This window comes from Grammomys surdaster, unplaced genomic scaffold (assembly GCF_004785775.1).
Source record: "Grammomys surdaster isolate TR1022 unplaced genomic scaffold, NIH_TR_1.0 363, whole genome shotgun sequence".
NCBI lineage: Eukaryota > Metazoa > Chordata > Mammalia > Rodentia > Muridae > Grammomys > Grammomys surdaster.
In genome coordinates this window covers 3,216,140-3,236,581 of record NW_021604782.1, presented here as the reverse complement: position 1 = coordinate 3,236,581, position 20,442 = coordinate 3,216,140, and the positions used below count along the sequence as shown (strand labels likewise).

Sequence of the window (20,442 nt, the reverse complement as noted above, 5' to 3'; positions counted from 1 at the left end):
ATTTGAGCCTTTGGAAAATATTGAAGACTCAAACCATAGCAGATGGTTACCGAATATCCTTAGTACTTACTAGATTTCTTCTTGACTTCACCAAAAAGTTAATATTCCATGTGAAGGTTTTGTAGGAAAGAAGGATGAGGTAAGATGATAATCTGGGTAGCTAGGTCCTTTGTTGGTGAGCTGAGCTGTATGGATTCGTGGATTGATTTCAGCAAAGGCCAGATCTATAGGAGAGAGAACTGAGCTGACAGCTGCCCTGCAGAGATAAAAGAGATATCCTTGACATCAGAAGGTATGTGTGCTGTCTGTGTACCACGGACACTCCGCTGGAAGCGGCCTGAAAGGCAAAGCTTCACCCCACCACCTCAGACTGAAATTCAAATTTTAGGTGCCTGGGGACCATTAGGACAGAGAATTTCGAGTAAGTTTCTTTTTTAAGTGGTCTTTAGTTTGTCTTAGCCTGTTGTCTTTTAAAGGTTTTAGGTGTGAGTTTCACAAGGGCAAATATTTTAGGGAAGAGGCTTTAAAGAGGAAATGAGAAATTATTTGCAAAAAAAATCACTTGTGTGCATATTTATAAACCTATCTGCATGTGCACAGATGTGAGATATAAAGATTGTGTTTCTAGTTTAAATTGTGGAATCTTGAAAATTAGAAATATGGAAGAGAAACTAGAAATGTCAAGTCATTTTATACTCTTATTTTATCAGTAGGGATAAATGAACCTTGAGATTGCAAAGGACTTGTGATGCGCACCAAACAGTTCAGGGCTCTAGGCAGGCATTAGGGCCTCGCGCTATCTCTGAGGATGCTCGTAGACAACCTTCCCTTTCATACAGGGAACGTTCCCACTCCACTCAGCTCCACAATTCTCTGCTCATTGTAGAACATCAATTGGATCTTGCCATTCTCTGCAAGATTTTCAACATGCTGAGCATAAAATACAAGCTCCTAACCATGACTGTGTCGTGCGTGCGGCTCTTCCTCCTTTTCTCTTCTTCTTGATCATCAGTCTGTGTTAGAGCTCGTCACATGACCTTCTTGTTTTTCATCAATTATATGCACTCATTTCTTTGCAGGGCCTTTGTATCTGACTGACCACAGCTGCTGCCTGGCATGCTTATTCTTCCCAGTTCTTTTAAAATTATGTTTATTTATTTGTGTGTGTATGTGTGTGTGTATGCATGTATGTCATGATACATGTGCAGAGGTCAGAGTATAACCAGATCTGGAGATTGAATCCAGGTTTGGCTGTAGGTACCTCTATCTACTGAGGCATCTCTCCAGCCCGTTATCCCAATTTTTTAGCTTTTTGTTTATGTTTTGGCTGAAGCAGATTTAAAGGTCTGCTTTCTCCATGTATTATCCTGTTGTTTGCTTTATCTGGGGTTGTGTAAAACTGAATTTGTTGACTCGTTGTCCAACACTTTCTGGCCATGAAGAATCCCATGAAGGCCGAGAGTTTGTATTGCTTTCCCCAGACTCTCAAAGATGCAGAACACTGTGCAGCACATAGCAGACTCTTCCTGTGTTTTGTGTCAACAAACTTTGGTTACCTGGGTTGAACAGTGCTCAGTGTGAACATTTGGAGCCTGTTCATGTCCTAACTTCCTGGGTTTTCTGTGATTCCCCAGCTTCCACAGGCTTCTATGAAAGCAAACATAATGAAGTCAAACTGTTTTTCAAGTGATAGGGGAAGGCACATGGGTCCTTACTCAAGAGCAAACCTGTGCTCTAAAAGCATCAAGGAAGGAAAGACAAGCTGTTTTCAGGAGAGCCTACAATGCTTGGTATGTCCTTTCACAGAGACACCCCTTGCTTGGATGGGGAGGAGGACTGGACCATCAGCCCAGTTCCCAAGACCATCATGGATGTCTTCCAAAATGGGAACTGGACAATGAAGAACCCCTCACCTACATGCCAGTGTAGCAGTGACAAAATCAAGAAGATGCTGCCTGTGTGTCCCCCAGGGGCAGGAGGACTGCCACCTCCTCAAGTGAGTCCCTGTCAATGTGACTGAGAAGTTGGCTCAGGGTAGGGCCTGGTAGCCTCTGTGTGGCAGCAGGAGTGAGTGAGATGTGATGTCAGGCTTATTTCTGCCTTTATCTCTCTTGAGAAAAGCGAGTGGGTTTTCAGAGAAGTGTGTGAACTACATTGTATCACTGCCTATCACAGGGCATCCGTAGGCACAGCTTCCTACCCTGATTCTGCCACAGCGGAGTTGTGTTAATTCCTTGGACCTGCTATCAGTTCAGAATAAATGGACCACAAAACTTAGGTGTATCTCATCAATTCTAACATTCTCTGGGCTCTGAAGTTTGGAGGGAGATCTGAGTTGTTTTGTTTTATTTTGTTTTTGTTTGTTTGTTTCCCCTGAAAACTTCAGGACAATCGTGATATCTCTGTGCCATTTTATCAGAATCTAGGTTGGAAGATGGTGACAGGGAATTTTTAGTGGGTGTGCAAACTTAAATCGTGTTTGCCACCTTAAAATCAGCTGGTACAGTCACTAACATAAAATTCCAATGTACAAAAGAATTCATTGGACAATTTATAATGCTCTTCCCTTAGTATTTTGGTGATGTGAAGAATCCCATCTAGATATCTCGTGAATATTTTCCTGGGGATGATTTTGGCATGGCATAGGTGCTGATGGCAGAATGGCCAGGTCTTGGTGGTGGCTGGCTGAAGGTCTTGCCTGGGCCCTGGGATCCCCATTGTTTTTGTCTGTTTTTTTTTTTTTTGCCCTAATTCTTACCTGTAAGACATGTGAGCTTGGTTTCTATGTGATGACAGAGAAAACAGAAAACCGCAGACATCCTTCAGAATCTGACTGGAAGAAATATTTCAGATTACCTGGTGAAGACGTACGTGCAGATCATAGCAAAAAGGTATCTATTGTTAAAACCTGGCTTGCTATATATGTAGACTTGAGTGGTAGGAAAATGGATGATCATGGTTCTGTGGGAAATTTAGCATATTATATCAGTTAAACAAGATGATATGGGGGTTTGTGAGCCTTAAAAGTTCAGCTTAGTGGATGAGACTGCCTGCTTTAGAATGAAGCTAAGTGATAAATGTGGACTCAGATTTGAATTCTGACCTGTTAGTCTCATAAAGTCTTCACTTATGTGAATTTTATTTTATTTTTTTACCTTTGGTATTAGTGTTGCAGACTTAAGTTCATGGTGAGGGCTAAGAGAAATGATACAAACAAAGACCTGTAGGTCCTCTCTCATTGGATGGCTCTAGAAACAAGGTCAGGGTAGACACAGTAGCTTTTCTTGCATATGGAGCCTTTAAAAGAGACTTGTCAATTCCTAGGACATGACCATATAGTGACCAATGTTTAGTTGGTGTGCAGAGAATGTTTCCTTCCCGTCAATATGGTCAGGTGTCATATCCTTGTTTGAACTAACTTTAAATGACGAGGGTATGCTGGAATAAGAATAGGCTCCCACACAAGATTCACAACAAACAGCTTTTAGTTCAGTAATATCTGGGTCTGTAATGCATTTATTTGTGTGTCTGTTCGTTTGTTTTAGACAGGGTCTCTGGGTCTGTAAAGCATTTATTTATCTGTTTGTTTAAGACAGGGTCTCATTACATTAGTCCTGGCTGGCCTGGAACCCTCTCTACATAGATCAGGGTGGCCTCAGACTCATAGAGATCCATCTGCCTCTGCCTCTTGAGTGCAGTGCTGAGATTAAAGGCATGTACCACCGTGCCTGTTTATAAGGTGGATTCTAAACTGGCTTAATTTACTCATAAGAGTAAGGTTTCTAAGACAGCAGTCAAGACATGCTGAAGGTGGCCTTCCTTACACATGTACAACTCTACATCACTGGTTATAGGCCTAGTTATAGGATCACCTGTCTCTGTTTTGTCCTCAAGTAGATGATTACTGTTGCATTATCAATATGACCTGTGCTTTCTAGACCTGATTTTTGATTTTTCTTTTCTTCCTGCAGCTTAAGGAATAAGGTCAGGGTGAATGAGTTTCGGTAAGTCAATCCTTACTCCCTTTCTCCATGAGTCACTTCAAGTCTCAGGAGAATGATTTTCATGTAGGAATCCTAGATCAAGACAGAGTTATAGGTTTGGGGACTGTTTGCCATGTGCACACTTTTGGGTGTCACCTCACGTGAGGGGGACTAAGGTGCTGCAGACCTGTGGAGTACACCAGGGCTCAGTCAGAGTTATTAGATTTACTGTGGGATTTGTAGCACATTCTTAACTCGAGAGGCCCCTGCAATATTTGATATTGTGATTTCCTTGAGGAGTTTCAGAAATCTCTCGTGGACCTCTAGAGACTTAAGAAAGTAAAATGTCATGAAAGGAAAACCTATCCTAGCTGTATTTTTCCCAGACAGATTCCCAAGGGTGTCTAGGGACTCAAAGAAAACCTTTCAGGCCTTTCATAAGATGTGTCTTGGAGGAAAGGAAAGGCATCAAAGCATTTATTTCCACCATATTTCTACCCATTTTCCCTTTCTGGATTTTGATGTAACAGGTGAGAGTAGGGAAGGAAACCTTCTTGAAGTCATGAGTGGCCCATGAGGCTGTTCGAAAGACCTCAAATTTCAGTTTTCCACCCTGCCTTTTCTGGGTCACATTTCCTGGCTCTCTGAGGAGAGCAGTCATAGGCTTACTTAATGCTAGGGAAGACAAGGTCTGTTTGTAATCCCTACCTGGCTTTCAAGACTGCCCATCTTCCTGTCTTCCCATCTGTGACATGGATGCGTTACATCTTGTCATTAGCTCTAGGCTTTCCCTACTGGGCAGCAATCTTAAGAATTAAGATGGCTAGATTTCACCAGAGGAGCCAACATGTAACTATCTTAGCCAAACGTTGGTTCTAGTTTGAATAAGAGGTGGCTATGGGTAATGGCTTGGGTACACTGTCTGGCTTTTAATGACAAGCCTTTTTTTTTAGGTATGGCGGGTTTTCCTTGGGTGTCAGTAATTCTCAGAGTCTTCCTCCAAGCCAAGAAGTCAATGATGCTATCAGGAAAATGAAGAAACTCCTGAAGCTGACCAAGGTACAGCATCAGTCCTGATACATGTCAAAAATGAGTCTGGAATTGCTGGGTCACAGGAGTAGTGATAGTGGTCTGAATAGGTTTGTATTCAAAGCTATTCTGATAAACCTGATTTCTTGTACCCAATGTGTACTCAACACACGCGCGCGTGCACACGCGCACGCGCGCGCACACACACACACACACACACACACACACACGAGTGCACTAGTGTGTTTCTGAAAGTGTAAGTAAAAATTTAACTCAGAGATTAAAAACTCTTACAACAGCCAAGCTGGTAAGTTAGCCAGTGGGTAAAATAAAATGAATTTCAAACAGTTTCCTGAAACAGTCATTGACTAGACAGGAAATCTGAAAAATGAGTTCATTTACTTTCTAGGTTGGTCAGCTAGGCTTTAAGAGTGGGTAAACCCACATTTATTTCTGTCTCAGGTTGCCCATGTTGAAATGGTCAGGTAGCATGGTCTGGGGTTTCATACAGGAGTGCTGGACCTAGAACACTTAAGCCATAGGATACATGTGCATGTCCTCTGGGTTTTAGTTCTTGAGATGATGCCAAGAGACTCTGAAGAATCTTGGAAATTTGATTTTTTATTTTCATTTATGAGTATGGGTGGTTTGCCTACATGCATGTCTTTACACTGTGTGTGCCTGGTGCCCACAGAGGCTAGAAGAGTGTATTTGCTCCCTTGAGACTGGAGTTACAGATGGCTGTGAGCCCCCATTTGGGTGCTGGGAATTGAACCTGGGTCCTTTGGAAGAGCAGACTATATTCTTCACTGCTGATCCATCTCTAGCTCCAGAATCTTGGGGATTTAGGTTATACGTGTGTGTGTGTGTGTGTGTGTGTGTGTGTGTCTGTGTGTCTGTGTGTGTGTGTGTCTGTGTGTGTATGTATGTATGTATGTCTGTATGTGTGTGTGTGTGTGATTTTTTTTCATGACTTGTGACATCATGGCAACATCAGTACTGTGGATTCTAGGTACTTGGTGCTCAGGAACCACATATGTAATGGCTTTAGATTTAATTTCACAAATCAAATGGAAGTCACCTTGATCTACATAGGGCTGTCTCATTGCTTACTGTCACCCCTTATCTGTGTGACCTAACACCACTGAGGCAGAATCCTGTTGTTTACAGGACAGCTCTGCAGATCGGTTTCTCAGCAGCTTGGGAAGGTTCATGACAGGACTGGATACCAAAAGCAATGTCAAGGTACACCCCTGTCTATGTTCTTTCAGCTTCTTGCTAAACAGTAATCCTATGTTCTTGAAATCTCATGCTCCAGTAGTAGCTAGGGACATTTGTGATAGAAAAGAGCAAACTGTTATTTATTTATTTATTTTTTACCAGTGATGATACAGCATAGTGATTAAGAGAATTTGTTTTGCCATCAGACTTAACACGTGAGCCTCTGTGGTCTTTGCCTTACGCTACCTAACCTGTTTAAGTGCTCGTTTCCTGTGTAGCAGGGAGGCGGCAACCATGGCTGCCTCTAACTCTGTGTGGGTAACTAGTGTAAAAAGTGTAAAAGTCTTCACTTAGCACTGGTCCCATGACCAGTGGTCAGTGGGTCCTGCATCTATATACCTTTGTTTGGTATGTCACTAAGTGGGATTTCTTTCTGAAGTTTCCATGAACGTTTTATGTATATACACTCACTTTTGGAAGCATGGTTTGGTAGCATTACCTTGAAGTTGGTCTGTTTTACTTCAGGTATGGTTCAATAACAAGGGCTGGCATGCCATCAGTTCGTTCCTGAATGTCATCAACAATGCCATTCTCCGGGCCAACCTACAGAAGGGAGAGAACCTGAGCCAGTATGGGATTACGGCTTTCAACCATCCCTTGAACCTCACCAAGCAACAGCTCTCGGAGGTGGCTCTGTAAGTATGTCTAAATGGATGGGAGTGAAGGCCTTGGGGTAACCGAGCACCAGGGGAAAAAGACTGCAAAGCTGGTTGTAACAGCTAGAGATAATTATATTGTATGAGCCTGGGTTGAAAAAAGGATCAGTTTACAGACTGGCTGGCAATCTTTCTTGACTTGAAGAAGGAAGACCAGATCTGTGAAAATCATCACATTGATAAACTCACATATAGGGAATTAAAATTGTTAGTGAAATCCAAAAGTAATTAAAGTGCTGTTAATATTTTATTTGCTTGAAAATGAGGTTTTTAAATTCAGCAAAACATGTATTTAATAGTTTTTTTCTTGAAATATGTGTATGTGTGAATGATGCACACATATGCGTGTGAATTCTGTACATGGCCATAAGTTTTAAGGTCAATAGAGTATTGAAATGAAAGAATCTGGATTTGAACTTGGTGTCTAAGCTTCCTAGGTATGGGTTTTTTTTTTTTTTTTGTGTGTGTGTGTGTTTTTTTTCCGAGACAGGGTTTCTCTGTGTAGCCCTGGCTGTCCTGGAACTCACTCTGTAGACCAGGCTGGCCTCAAACTCAGAAATCTGTCTCCCTCTGCCTCCCAAGTGCTGGGATTAAAGGCGTGTGCCACCACTGCCAGACCTAGGTATGAAATATTAAATGAGGTAATTTGTATACACTTCTGCAACCTGCTCCCAGCACAGAGTTGGTAATCAGCATATTAGATCCCCTCTTGATGTGGGGAATGGCATATTACTATATAACTGCTGTAGAATATTAATGTTGAACATCAGGATCTTTACAAAACTTTGTATAATGGGCTTTTTGTACATATTAGACTGTTAGACTGATACAGATATAATAGCATATATATGATATACGATATCATAGCATATATATATATATATATATATATATATATATATATATATACACACACACACATATATGATTTTTATGTCTTTGCCTGATATATGTATCCTGTTGCTTTCCGCTTACTTCTAGCCCTATGATTAACTTGTATGACTAGCTTCCAGATTAGATTTCTTCCTCATTTGAAATAGTTCCCAAGCCACACCGTCTTTGTATATAGAAATTTACAACTTACTACTCTAAGATCAGAAACTGGAGACAAGTGACTGCTATTAGGCCATGCCCATACTGTATTCCGTAGTTTCGTTATGGGAGTGAACCCATTTTAACATTATCCAAACCGGTTTCACGTTTGAGTTGTTTTTATTTCAATGTTACTTGAAAATAATTAGATGAACCCCTGAGATAAAATGTTTGGTGACTGCAGTTTTTTGTTCCGGCTGTGCTTTGGTTGTACTTATGTCTAGCTAATTATTTACTGTGTCCCCAGCTGCATCAAAGGTTCCTCTAATCTTTGCTGCCTCTTCCCTTCTAGGATGACCACATCTGTAGACGTCCTCGTGTCTATCTGTGTCATCTTTGCAATGTCCTTTGTCCCAGCCAGCTTTGTTGTGTTCCTGATACAGGAGCGTGTGAGCAAAGCCAAACACCTTCAGTTCATCAGCGGCGTGAAGCCTGTCATCTACTGGCTTTCCAATTTTGTCTGGGATATGGTGAGAATACAGGACCTTCTATCTCTGTGTGACTCTCAGTGGGGACTGTGGAGACGTGGGACTAAAGGAAAAACAACCTGCTACTAACCCTGGGACATGTCCCACTTAGGAAAAAGGAGAAGATGCTGAGTGCCTCCATGACACCAAACATAATGTTAGCCTTAAAAATAACTGCACAGAATGGGACCATCTGACCACCATGACTAAGTTATTCCCAACTATTACCTTACATTCTACATCACAGTTCACTGTCAAATCAGGACAGGAAGTCAAGCAGGGCTGGAACCTGAAGGCAGGAGCTACTGCAGAGCCCATGGAGGCATGCTGCTTACTGGCTTGCTCCTGGTGCCATGGACCAGCTTTGGCTTAGAGAGGGCCTCTGAGGAAGGAGTGTCTGGGCGAAAACAGAGGACTCTAAGACAGATTGTCTCCAGGCTCTGCTGGAGACAGCTTTCCAAGGTGCTTTCTCTCTGTTCTGGACTCTCTCTCTCTGATCTGCTTTCTCTGGAGATTTCCAGGAAACAAGGGGTCTCGGTCGGTCTCTCTCTCTCTCTCTCTCTCTCTCTCTCTCTCTCTCTCTCTCTCTCCCCTCCTTCCTTCCCTCCCTCCCCCCCTCTCTTTCTCCCTCTCTTTCCAGCTGTCTCTTGCTGTTCTCTGCTGAGATAACTCTCCAAGCAGTTCTCTCTTGCTATCCTAAAACCTTCTCTGGATAGTGCATCTCCTGCAGATCATAAGCCCAGTCTTTTATTTTACACATCAGTCCAGTCATTTGCTTCAGGTTCCCTTTTGATTGTCCTATGAATCAGTGACCCAGTCCTTTGATTCTTAGGGAACAGCAACCATACATGTCCCTTTTAACATTGAATTCAGAGATTTGCCTACCTCCGTTAAGCACAAAGGATAAGCTAGCTGGGTGGGACCTGGTCCACTGGCCCTGTCACTGGCAGGAACCATGTCATTCTGTTCCTATCAAGGACATGTTGGACCCTGGCACCATGGCTTGCTCAGGCTTCTTCTTATAGAGCCCAAAACCACCAGCCTAGGGTTGGCACCACTGAAATTGGACTGGGCCTTCCCCTATCAGTTACTAATTAAGAAAATGCCATCCAGCCAGATCTTACGGATCTTAAGGATTTTCTCAATTTAAGTTCCTCCCTTTTAGATTACTCTAGGTTGTGTCAAGTTGACATAAGTCTAGCCAGCATTCCCCTTAAAAATTAGACTACAATAGAAAGACCTTCATTAAAAACCCAAGCCAAAACCTCTAATTTATCTTATGTGCTTTAATTTAGAGTCGGTGTTTTTTGTTTGTTTGTTTGTTTGTTGTTCTGTTTTTTGTTCTGTTTTTGTGTTTTTATTTTTTGTTCTTGCCTTACTAAGGAAGTCATTTGCCATCGAAAACTACATAAATTGTGTCAGCATCTTGTCTGTCCATTGCAGTTTATCTGTTTTGTATCAACTATACTGCATTGTTTTTGTTTGGATCAATATGAATGACTTCATAGAACCCTGACGTTCCAATTATTGGCAAATGAACTTGAACTATATTCCCTTATGACCATCATTAATTCAGTGGTACCCGAAGCAGATCTAACTCTTTGCCCAATAAGCATTTCCCCAGACATTTAAAGGCAACTCACAGTAAACAAACGTCTCTTGAAGATGAGATGATATCTTAGAGCTCACCGATTCTCTAAGACATTGTACAGATACGCATGGTGATGATGGAGATGATGAAATTGCATATGCTAATCAGGCCAAGCCTTAAGGCCTGCCAGTCTTCTGATCTGATGATTCTAAGTCTAGAGAAAGCTAATCTTTATCTCATACTTTCTACTGCAGCTTGAGGTATGGCATTATAAATTGCCCAGACTTACTTCTACTTGGTAACGAAGCTGAAACCTATTTCACGTGAATTGTTAATTAGGGTCTTGTCTTGTTCTTTCTGTGCTAATGCACAGAATCAACTTTTTGAACCTAATCATTTTTTTAAAACTACTATTAAAACTGGATCTTGTCAGCATTTCTTTGCTTTCTTTTATCTTGAAAATTCACTGAGTGCTCACTACATGTCTGATGGCGTCTGAATGTGTCAGGCAGAGGGCATTCAGAGACTGAAGAGCAAGTCCTTGACCTCAGGGACATCACTTGTACTCTCTTTGTATTTCCTGACCCTTCCTGCCTAACAGTCTGGAGTCTGCTGCAAGCATGTCGTTCTTGGAATCGTTAATAAACACGTTAAGCAGGGTGGGACTGAGACAGTCTGAAGCTACCATTCTTTTACTGTCTGGCAATACACTATCACCTCCATTCCATGCATGTGCACCTCCCCCCTCTCTCTTGTGCCCTCCCCCCCTCTCTTGCTCTCACTCTCTCACTCACTTTCTCTCTGTGCCAGCTATGAATTTTCATAATTGTCCCCGGGTCAAGTCTTTATTTCTTCATTTTAATGCTTGAAGCACTGTCAGGACAGACTGTAAAATTCTTCCCGGTGTGATGAAACAATTTTGACATTCATGTTATGAGTGCTTATCTCACAAGTAGATTACATGTGGGATTGAACACGGACAGACCATAATATAGCATTAATGATGAAACAGGCACAATCATCTCTGGGTAGAATAATGGAAACTCATTTGCCTCCTGTGAAATTGAAATGACTCTGCCTGAGAATACATCCTTCAGTAAGTTTACTGAGCGTGACACCTTGGCTTAGCTCTAGGAAAGACAGAAAGGGCATGCAGTTTATAAAATCAGCCAAGGGTAAAATGCTTGTCAAACTGTATTGTCCGGAATTTTGATTAATAGTTTATGTGGCTTCATTAATTCAGAGTTATTCTCCAACATGTATATCTGTCCTTTCTTGTTGGATGATGGTAAAGACTTGGGGTATGTTGTATGTTTGACTTAGGGGTTAATTTTATTTTCTCTTTCAGTGCAATTATGTGGTCCCTGCTACACTAGTCGTTATCATCTTCATCTGCTTCCAGCAGAAGTCTTATGTGTCCTCCACCAACCTGCCTGTTCTAGCCCTTCTGCTCTTGCTGTATGGGTAAGACAACTCTAAGTGTAGCTCTCTCCCAGGAGACAAGGCATATGGTACCCAATGCTAGAGGGAGGGCAGAAGACTCCAATGGATGCTTATGTTTGTGTCTTACCAGGTGGTCAATTACTCCTCTCATGTACCCAGCGTCCTTTGTGTTCAAGATCCCCAGCACTGCCTATGTGGTTCTCACCAGTGTGAACCTCTTCATTGGCATCAATGGCAGCGTGGCCACTTTTGTACTGGAGCTCTTTACAAGCAATGTGAGTGTCACGGGTAGAACACATCCCATTGTAAGCATTGTAACCCAATGTAGAACACTTTGGGTGTAAGAGGATGGTGGTTATCCCTAACCTTATTCCACTTGCCTGTAACATCAACAGCACTGACCTCGCGGCTTTTGCAAGCTATGCCCGTACATATCACTCTATTTCTGTTCTGATGTGCCTTGTATTTCTCTCGTCAAGTCTTTCTGTTTCTTTTGATTTTTTTTTCATACTTCTTTTTCTTCAGTGTTGCTTTGGCAGAGACTGCATTCTCTTCTGGCTTTGTTTTCCTATTTTTGCAGCATTTCTGGGTGATGCCATTCCATCTTCAGGCCTTCACCACCATTGCAGCTTTTCATTTTTATCTCTCAGATCTGTGCCTTGACTGCCCCCTGGGAACTCTGCTCTCCTGTTCTCACAGCCTAGTGGATGACTCCATTTAAATCATTTTATTGGTACCACATATTAGACAGGCTGGTATGGTCTTTCCCGTTAGAACCTATTAGTTCTCTTGCCATCTCCGTTTACTTGCTGACATCCTGCAGAGTCTCATATCTCTCCTGGACCCATACTCAGTGTAATGCTGTTTATTATATTATCCGTCCAATCCTTCCAGTTTCAAGTCTCATAAAGAAGACTCTCTGTTGCCCTTACTCGGCACACAGCACCTTTCTTGTTGGCCATATACTACCATATCCCCTCCCAGTGCTTGGAAACTTCAGCTGAGTTTTCCCTTAAACCACCATACTCCTGTAGGTCTGTCTTGAAATGCCCTTCTTTTATCACAGGGCCTGAGAGTGTCTACCATATCCTTTAAGATTTAAGTCTAATGTGAAGCGTTTCTCATTTGTCTAGTAAGATATATGCTTTCTTTTCTCTGGACTGTCAGAGCCCCCAGCTCTTCCTTCAGAGCAGTGTAAACATCCTCCATGTTCTGGCCCAACGCAATCAGCATGTAACAACTTTGCTTGATTTTTCTCTATTTTTATATTATGGGTATTGGTGCTTTGCCTGCATGTATATCTGTGTCCCATATGTCTGTAATGCCCAAAGGGGACACATAAAGGAGTTGGATCTTCTGGAGCTGGAGTTATAGCCAGTTGTGAGCCGTCCTAACCATTGAGCCCTATCTCTAGCTGCAGTGGCTTTCTAATTACCCAGCCTTGTCTTACGGAGTCATAATGCATTCTGATGTCATTGAGAAGATGGTTTTGAAATTCCAACAAAATCCTGAAACTCAGATATTGACCTAGATATGAGTGAGTTGCTTTAAAAAAATCACTAAGCCAGTGTTTCATTGTGGATTTCTGTCTGATTAAAAGTCACCATGGTTAGAAGTTTGTTTACTTTCAAACACTATCACTCCAGAGCTCCTGAAGAAAATCCTGCTGCTTTTCATTGGTATCTGCATGGGTCCGGGGAGTCAGATGCTTTTCTTCATGTCCATATTTTAGACTTTGATAAAATTTTAACTTAGACTATGAGTGATATATGTTTCTCTCTCTCTCTCCCGCTCTTCGTCATCTTCAGAAGCTCAATGACATCAATGACATCCTGAAATCTGTGTTTCTTATCTTCCCTCATTTTTGCCTGGGGCGAGGGCTCATTGACATGGTAAAAAACCAGGCGATGGCAGATGCCCTGGAGAGGTTTGGTGAGTAAGGCAGTGGGAAATTTCAGTGGAGGTGTGATAGTTTTTGTGGGCCTCCGTACTCTGATTCCTGCTTTAGAAAGGGACTGGGCACAGGATGTCTGTCCTCTCAACTGTCCTGGGCCAATACCAATGCAGCTGCTCTGTCTGACATGAGTTCCATCATCTAGGTGTTTATCTGTGCCTCTGATAGCACTGAGATAAATGGGGAAGATTGGAAACAGGAAAATGATGGCATTTGTTTGAAATTAATTCCTAATGCCACTGGGTGAGTTTGTCAAATCACTGGAAAAATCAAGCCAGAGCTTTGGCAACTAGATAAGGCCAGAGATTCAAAAAGAAAAGACACACCCTTTGATTCTACTAAGAAAACCTGGACCTGCAGATATGCTCATATATTGTGTTTTATGTAGTCTCTAAAGAGATAATTTATTGAAGCTTTCTTCTACATGGTTAAAATATCTCCGGCCATTATGTGACTGTTACTTACTTCCTGGTTCATTGAGCTAGATTTACAAAACATAGGAGAGGGACGTTCTCAGTTTAGTGATACAGAGGAGACATGGAGAATTAAGGGATATTATCCTAAAACCACCTAACTTAAGTCACTAGGTTACATTAGATGCTGCAGAAATAGACATCTTTTGAATGTGTTTTCTAATACCTGTTACTTTAAAAACTTAGAGCAAATTCTGACCTCCAAAATTACCCAGGATTATTGGCCTTACTAGACTTGATTTGTCTGGGTTTGGGTGGGGGCCGTGTCTCATTAAAAAGGAAATCTTAGCAATCCTAATGAACTTACAGACCTAATGGTAATTTACTCCAAAATTCTGACCTGATACCAGGTTGTAGTATAGTTCTCTAAATGAAACCTCAAAAGTAGACACCTGTGTTACTGTTTTTTTCTTCTTGTCATGAATGGTGTTTCTAGAAAAATTGTGTGAAATTAACCCCCCAAATCCTTCCTTCACTCCTTTCCTTTCCCTCCCTCCCTCCCTCCCTCCCTCCCTCCCTCCCTCCCTCCCTTTCTTCCTTTTTTTAATATAAAAGGAGTCCTTTAATACTTCAAGTGTGAAAAAAATTCCAAAACCAAAATTTATACTAAGCTAGCCTTGAAGGTTAAGCATAACATAAACTAATTTAAATGAAAAAGCATACAAACAACAAAGCCATGCACAGCTCAAGTGCCCTCTCTGTGTAAGCGCTATTCTATGTACAGGCAAAGGGAATCTTGACTCAGAAACAGGAAGTAGGGCCGTGAATTCTGATGCATCCCCTCTGACCAGATGTCTTCATTGTGTCTCACAGGGGAGAACCGCTTCATCTCTCCACTCTCTTGGGACTTGGTGGGACGAAACCTTTTTGCCATGGCCGTGGAAGGGGTGGTGTTCTTCCTTATTACTGTCCTGATCCAGTACAGATTTTTCATCAAGCCCAGGTGAGCTTTATCTCAGAACTCTAAGGGATGCAAAGGGGACTCACAAGTCTTGGGTATCTGCACTGAGCTGAACTTACCCAGTTAAACTGATTTTCCAGCCATGAGCATGCTCTGTCCACCCTAGGAATGATGGCACGTGGGCTTGATAAGAGTGCTTTAGAAACTTGAATTTTGCCTTGGGAAATAGCTGAAAAGATTGATTTTTCTTAAACATTATTTTTCCCCAAGACCTGTAAAGGCGAAGCTTCCTCCTTTGAATGATGAGGACGAGGACGTGAGGAGGGAGAGACAGAGGATTCTGGATGGTGGCGGACAAAATGACATCCTAGAGATCAAGGAACTGACCAAGGTAGGCGGCGACTGTGGGCCCCTCAGTTTCTCTTCTGTTTTCTGCATTTTTTCTGCTCACTAGCATTTCCCTGACTTGCTTAATTCAAGACAACAAAACAAAACCCAGTGCTTCCCCAAATGTGCCTCTACACTAAGCTTTGTCAATTTTATTTAAAATACACCATGGAGACTTCTTAATTAAAAAAAAAATCCTACTGAGAATACTTCTGTATCTCAGTTCCCATCCTTTAGATTTACTTATTGTACACATTTGCATATATGTTAGTTATTAAAACATTTTAACATTGTGTGTCTAGTCAAGTTACAGAAAATAAGTAGTTGATTTTGAATTTCATGCCTCAGAAAGCAACTCTACGACCCATTGCTCAGAAAGACAATCTGCTTCAGCCCTTTTCAAATACCATGACCCTCAAATTTTAGTTTATGGTAGTTGAAACATTTTATTATAGATTTCAACCTTACATAGTTTACTTTTAAAATATATCACTGTCTTTTTTTTTTTAAGGAAAAAACTCATATTAGAAATAAAAAAGAAATTCAATTTTGAGTTTTGGAATCAGGTAAACGCCATTCATTACAGAGACAGAGTAAGATCTTAGCACATCCAGTGTGTGGTGTTTGATAAGTTCTGTTCTGTGTGTGTGTGGCTTTTAGAGCTCCCTCCTCCTTAGCTGACCGGGAGAGCTCTGAGCCACGGAGGTGCATGATTTCTGTGTTTCCTTGGTTGCAGATCTATAGAAGGAAGCAGAAGCCTGCAGTCGACAGGATCTGCATTGGCATCCCTCCCGGAGAGGTAAATGCACTGTGCCCTATTGTGTTTTGTCTCCATTAATTCAGACCGTATCTACCAAATCAAACAACAATGTCTGTAACTGTGAAAAATGGCTTTTCAAGGCTTCTTTATTTGTGTCTATGAGAAGCAATCAGTCATGGAGAGAGTGAGAACCTCTTGTGTCAAAACAGAACAGATTTGGACGCTCTCAGGCAGTGTAAGAAAACATTCACATCTAGATTATGGGGGATCCATTCAGGGATGAATTTCAAGTAGGGTAAAAAGTAGATTTTATTCTTTCACATATTTTTTGGACTTCTTTCATGTTCTTAGTCAGGGTAGGTGATAGGTGTGAGTTTTGACCAGTTGGCTTTTTTACTGCTCTTTACAGATTGACCTTGGTCTCAACTTGATGACTCAAATCTTTATAAAAATACCCACATACAACATGGCCCATACGTAAACTCTCTCATTCTCTTCTTTCCCCTCCTCTCCTCCCTGCTCTCTCATACACACACACACACACACACACACACACACACACACACACACAGAGGAGGCATACATGCACTCGTGATATCTGAATATGGAACTCATTGACACTTAAGAGTGAGGCTCTGGGATCAATGGTGAAGCAAATCCAAGCCCAGGGGATTTCATCAGGGCATTCAGACTGAGAGTTAGGAGCTTGTTCCTGCCGCTCACCTAGTCTTGCTTTGCAGTGCTTTGGCCTCCTGGGCGTTAATGGAGCTGGCAAGTCATCAACTTTCAAGATGCTGACTGGAGATACCATGGTGACCAGAGGGGATGCTCTCCTTAACAAACACAGGTGGGAAAGGAAGCAGCCTGTATTTGCTGCGGAGATTTTCTTTCTCCAGCTTTAAGAAATATACAGATATTTTCTGACTATCTATCCTATTACTATAGTTTGTGAAAACATTGAAATGACTTTAGTTCAAAAGCTCTTAAAATCACCTCCAATTTCACTACCTGGAAGTAAGCCTTATTTTTATATTTTCTTTCAGTTTCCCTCTATCATAAAGCATTATTTAGCTATAATTTACATATGTATAATTTCCTTGTTCTGAGAGAATAGGTTTGTGATTTGCACAATCATAGCTGAGTTGTAGAGCTAACCATAAGCTCAGAGCTGTTATGCACTTAAATGTGTCATAACAGAGCACAGGTCTATATAGATTTTGAGTTTGTATTATAAATAGGTTTATAATGAATATTTTGCAATGGATTACATATTCTAAAATCTAGAAACTCTGCCAAGTAAATATGCTTATTTGATCAATTCATTATAAATGTTGGGCATTAATTAGTTCCTCAATTCACTGTTTAAATATGTCCTTGTAGATAATTTTTGTTATTTCCTCAGAAAATTCCCTACATGGTAAAAGGGCATATATCTGTTTAATTGCCCTTTCTAAAGTGTGTACCAATTGATAAAGTCACTGTTAAGCCATTTACTAATCTTTGTGGATAAAGCTACATATCAGAGACCTGTTAGGTGGTATTTTCCTTGAATACTCTAAAGATGTGGGGCTTCTCCTGGCTTTTTATATGAATAAAGATGTAAGTTGTATCTTTTGAACTTTTCTGTTCATGATCATATAGAAAATACATTTTACATTTCAATGTAGTATATATACACAGACACTTAGGCACACATACACCTAATGAATTAAAATGGCACCCACCTACTGTTTCTACTTATAGTGTACCCTAATAGTTCATACTCTAGTCTGCATCATGCCATTTAAAAATTGCTGGCTTTGACCTAAATTTATTTTACAACCCAGTAATGGGAGATTGCTCACAGTTCAGAAACACTGGCTAGAGACACAGTTAATATTATTCTAGAGTTAGGAGCATAATGAACTCATCCATCTCCTCCTGTCTCTTACTACCTTATTTTTCAGTAGCAATCTAAAGGAGCCTTAAAAGAATAGAAATTCTGGGAATAATGATGACTCCCCAGTCTTTCTAGTGCCAAGCTCCTGGAACATGCAGAAAGACAACAACCATCCCATCCTAAGGTTTATCTCAGCTACTGATTATATAACTGACTTGGGCAATGTAGCTGTGAGAGAGAGCCAGGCACAGTGTCCATGGATACTCTAGTTTTAAATCTTGGGAAGGCTAATCCAAGAATACTAAATAAGCAGAAAGGATTGTGCCTATGTGTCAAGTTCATGGCAATCTGGAGGTGACTGGAATACGAATGTCAAAATTTTCAGATAATAGCAACTGTTAGCTTGACAGGCTTTATAGAACCTAGAGGTCACCCCTACAGGTATAAATAAAATTATTTATATGTGTATTTTTCCTATTACCATATTAGAAGGTCTATAATTAAATAAACAAATAGAGGAATGAATGGGAATCTGCATTGCATATTTAGTGGAATCAGAATGTCCGGAACATGAATGTTACGACCAACTCCCTGAATGGGGAGCAGAAGGCAGAGAGAGCTCATGCCCAGCATTTCTGGGACTTACGTAGTACTGTATGGTCTTGAAGAAGACTGGAGTATAGGGACACTTGTGACATATGACCAGCTCAGAGTCAAGTTTGCAATGGAGACTTGGTGTTGAAGTTCCAGATTGGTGTGATTGAGTCTGTTGGCAAAGACTATATTGCAGCTGTATAGACTCATTTTGATGCTGGACCAAGCCTACAGGTTGAAGTTGTGAGTCAACAAGACCTAGGCAGAGCTGAGACAGGACCCTTACTGTTAGAGTTGACATCCTAGGGACAGAATGACTGTTCCTCTGAGCAGAAGCAGGTATATATTTGTTTTGTACAAGCACATTTTTAAAGAACTGTCAGGCTGGATTGTCTCCTCAGAATGTCTCTAAACACTTAAAACCTGACTGGTTCTGTCTTCCTTTACAGCATCTTATCAAATATCCATGAAGTACATCAGAACATGGGCTACTGCCCTCAGTTCGATGCCATCACGGAGCTGCTGACTGGAAGAGAGCATTTGGAGTTCTTTGCCCTCTTGAGGGGAGTTCCAGAAAAGGAAGTTGGCAAGGTATTGTAGGAGCCAGAAAACCAGACTGTCTCCTTTGACACCCTTATATAGAATACCTTCTTCATATGTGACGGCAATCTGAGATCATTTCTTTGCTCACACTGTCTCTGCACCGACTCCAGGGGAGGCTCTCATGCACGGGCTAGGGAGAGGGAGGGAGTACAGATTTTACTACATGAGTCTCTTCTCCCTCCTTTGGGTCCTCAGAGGTAGCTGAAACTTGAGTCTCCTTCAGTGAGAGAACTGTCCTACATTACGTGTAAGAAAGCATGGTGGTCAAAATGCTTTTTATCTCTCTCTAGGTTGGTGAATGGGCAATTCGCAAACTGGGCCTCGTAAAGTATGGAGAAAAATACGCCTGTAACTACAGTGGCGGTAACAAGCGAAAGCTTTCCACAGCCATGGCTTTGATTGGTGGGCCTCCTGTGGTGTTTCTGGTGAGTGTGAGGGGGATATAAGCGAGTGGAGTGTGGAAGCTGTTCTTCTGTCTTGAATAGACAGCGTGGTTTATATGAAGTCACATATAGACCTTTGTGTACTTAGCATGGTGACAGCAAGTCAATTTGCTGGTGACCCCAGAGCAGGCTTGGAGAAGCAAGGGGAAGCTTCTCCCACTAAGCACTCTGGAAGGTTCTGCTGTACCTTCACAGGCTCCCAAGTAGACAAGCTCCAGGCATATGTGTAGATAATCCCTACACATAGTGGCAGAAGCTGAATTGTGATTTGATCTTTCTCGGGAATATTCATGACTATATATATATGTTCATCTTCCAAAGGTCAAAGTGAGAACATGGCTTCTAGATGACCATAGTAGCCACTGCACCATAGTTGCTCCCATACAGATGAATAAAAACCAGATCAGACTGGGCAGTGGTCCTCATCCTCATTTTGTAGAGAACACTGGGGGTATGGGAAGAAGACTTGGGTTGAAGCTTTAATTTTTATTGACCATGTGGATATGAAATTTCTCTGAGATTGGCAAGTATAGTAGAACAAGGAGAAAAATATGAGTATCAGTTTTACCTAAAGACTACTCTGACTTCAAAAATGGTTTCAGACAAAATGTTATGAGGTTTTTGTTGTTGTTTTGCTATAGGGTTTCACTATGTAGCCATGGGTGGCCTAAAACTTTCTATGGAGCCGAGGCTGACCTAGAACTTAGAAATCCATTTGTCTCTACCCCTATCCCCAGGCTGGGAAACCCAGCATGATATTTAGCATTAAAAAAAAATTATCTTGGGCTGGAAAGACGGCTCAGTGGTTAAGTGAACTCAGTGGTCCTGAGTTCAATTCTCAGAAACCACATGGTGGCTCACAACCATCTCCAATGGAATCTGCTACCCTCTTCTACAGTGTACTCT

At 41.5% G+C, this 20,442-nt stretch overlaps 1 protein-coding gene across 3 annotated transcripts in view; it reads left to right on the top strand.

The window, feature by feature from the left end:
* The window catches only part of Abca1 (ATP binding cassette subfamily A member 1), a 119,490-nt gene that overhangs the window by 92,760 nt on the left and 6,288 nt on the right, over window positions 1–20,442 (top strand). For all 3 annotated transcript variants that reach the window (XR_003712983.1, XM_028780033.1, XM_028780032.1), the window contains exons 31-46: window positions 1,807–1,996; window positions 2,797–2,891; window positions 3,972–4,004; window positions 4,937–5,042; window positions 6,183–6,257; window positions 6,759–6,928; window positions 8,334–8,511; window positions 11,448–11,563; window positions 11,673–11,817; window positions 13,351–13,474; window positions 14,783–14,912; window positions 15,141–15,261; window positions 15,994–16,056; window positions 16,758–16,864; window positions 18,940–19,081; window positions 19,384–19,518. Coding sequence is in view for 2 of the 3 variants with exons in the window: in XM_028780033.1 (XP_028635866.1) it covers window positions 1,807–1,996; window positions 2,797–2,891; window positions 3,972–4,004; window positions 4,937–5,042; window positions 6,183–6,257; window positions 6,759–6,928; window positions 8,334–8,511; window positions 11,448–11,563; window positions 11,673–11,817; window positions 13,351–13,474; window positions 14,783–14,912; window positions 15,141–15,261; window positions 15,994–16,056; window positions 16,758–16,864; window positions 18,940–19,081; window positions 19,384–19,518 (1,930 nt within the window). In the remaining variant the exon portion in view is untranslated. The remainder of the gene's footprint in view (window positions 1–1,806; window positions 1,997–2,796; window positions 2,892–3,971; window positions 4,005–4,936; window positions 5,043–6,182; window positions 6,258–6,758; window positions 6,929–8,333; window positions 8,512–11,447; window positions 11,564–11,672; window positions 11,818–13,350; window positions 13,475–14,782; window positions 14,913–15,140; window positions 15,262–15,993; window positions 16,057–16,757; window positions 16,865–18,939; window positions 19,082–19,383; window positions 19,519–20,442) is intronic.